Raw genomic sequence first — 1,754 nt, 5'->3', positions numbered from 1 at the left:
TTTGGACCAACCTGAGGCTCCCAGTCCTCAAAGTCCTCCTCCTCACTCACTGCATAAGGCCCCCCTGGCTTTAACTCAACCTGACTCTGATATCTGATGTCTCTAAACGGTGGAGGGAGGGGCTCCGGTGTCACTCGCATCTCCACTGCCGCCCTGCGAGACGGACTGGGAGACTTGACAGGCTTGATGATCTTTCTGGTCGTGGAGGTGGAGGATAACTCTTTCTGCAGAGTGGCGATGGCAGAGCCCGCGATGGACACCTGACCGAGCCAACGAGAACAGCGTTAACCATCGCCGACAACAAATCAAAGCTTCCAGTCGAGCCGGGGGTTAGTGAGCTCAGAGAGGTGGAGTCATTCTTAATGAAAGTGGGGATTAATGTTTAGTGAGTCCTGGCAGGGCCGTAGACAGAAGCCTAGAAACACTGAGATTAAGTCCTCCTAACACCCACCTCTCTTTAAGATGTTCAGTGTTGAATACAGCTGTTCAAATATGATGTTTCCATTGAAAATGAAGTGCTTAGAATCTAAGCACAACTAAATGAGCTCCAACTGCTTCACAGCTTTGTCAGTATTCATACATTTAATATAAATATAGACTATAAAAGTCAAGGGCTGCAACTAAGTTATTTCATGATTGATTCATCTGCTGATCATTTTCTTGATCAAATATTTTCTCTAAAAAAATGTCAAAAACAATGGAAAACACTGGCTATATTTTCACAAAGCTGAACATGAGGAATTCAATTTGTTTTACGTGACTAACAGTTTACAGTTAGATATGACAGAAAAGCAGCAGTTAGTCAAATTTAAGAAGCTTTAAATGACAAACATTCATCATTTTGCTTGAAAATGACTAAAACACATGGACTATCTGCTGCACATCACCGCGCCATGCTACCAGACACTAATGTGTGACTGTTGATTATTTTTAGAGTGACTGCTTGATTAATTGATTAGATGATCAAAAGAAACATAATGTGCCACTCTTTTGATAATCCATCAATCCATTTTCACTTATTTTCAGTCACCTCAGCTTTTAGTTGTGTGGGAGAGAGCCGAGAGTAGGACAGCAGTGGCAGCTGTGATACGTACAGTGATGCATCATTTTGTTATTCTAGTATAGAGTGATGTTAAGCCTGGAGGTTCCTTCTGTATTTTCATAACTGGATCCAGAGAATTTTTAACTTGGACAAAGGGGGAAGATACACCCAGAACATGGAACAGTATTCTTGGATCAACAGGAAGTTTTCCTGGCATGTGTGGGATCATCACAAACTACAGTTCATGAAGCTGTGGCAGCCTCATAACAGAAACAGTGAGGATGTATTTTAGGATGGGTGATACTGTGAGGAAGAAATCCACACCACAGAACAAACCAGTCCAGTATGTTAAGGTGTGTGTGTTATAGATGAAATGGAGGTTTTTGGACGGCGGCGGGCCTGCAGTTACGCTCCTTACCTCGTGACTAGGTTCATGTTTAGGAATAGAAACTTTAGAGACTGTGAAATGTGGAACTGGGGACGGGGTGAGACCAGTGTCCACATGGAAGGAGGTTTCTGTTGTTCTCTGAATCTGGAGCAACCAACAGAGTTTGTTGAGTGGTTAAGAAAGCTGAAACTTTATTGTTACATATTATGGTGTCTAATATGAGGTCTACTATGAAACTCATCCAACCTGGGAGACCTGGACTTTGCGCTGCTCTGAGGCCACAGTAACAGCAGCTGGCGGGTCAGCCGCGAGGGGCTTGGGTGG

The 1,754-nt window shown here is 43.6% G+C and overlaps 1 protein-coding gene across 1 annotated transcript in view; it reads right to left on the bottom strand.

Annotated features, from left to right (window-relative positions):
• Positions 1-1,754, bottom strand: part of LOC109971935 (titin-like) — a 244,463-nt gene that overhangs the window by 234,735 nt on the left and 7,974 nt on the right. The window contains 2 exon segments of the mRNA XM_020620505.1: positions 12-260; positions 1,461-1,574. Coding sequence (XP_020476161.1) covers positions 12-260; positions 1,461-1,574 — 363 coding nt within the window.

Source organism: Monopterus albus, unplaced genomic scaffold (assembly GCF_001952655.1).
Source record: "Monopterus albus unplaced genomic scaffold, M_albus_1.0 scaffold239.1, whole genome shotgun sequence".
Classification (NCBI taxonomy): domain Eukaryota; kingdom Metazoa; phylum Chordata; class Actinopteri; order Synbranchiformes; family Synbranchidae; genus Monopterus; species Monopterus albus.
The sequence above is the reverse complement of the archived record's forward strand: the minus strand, read 5'-3'. Positions and strand labels throughout refer to the sequence as shown.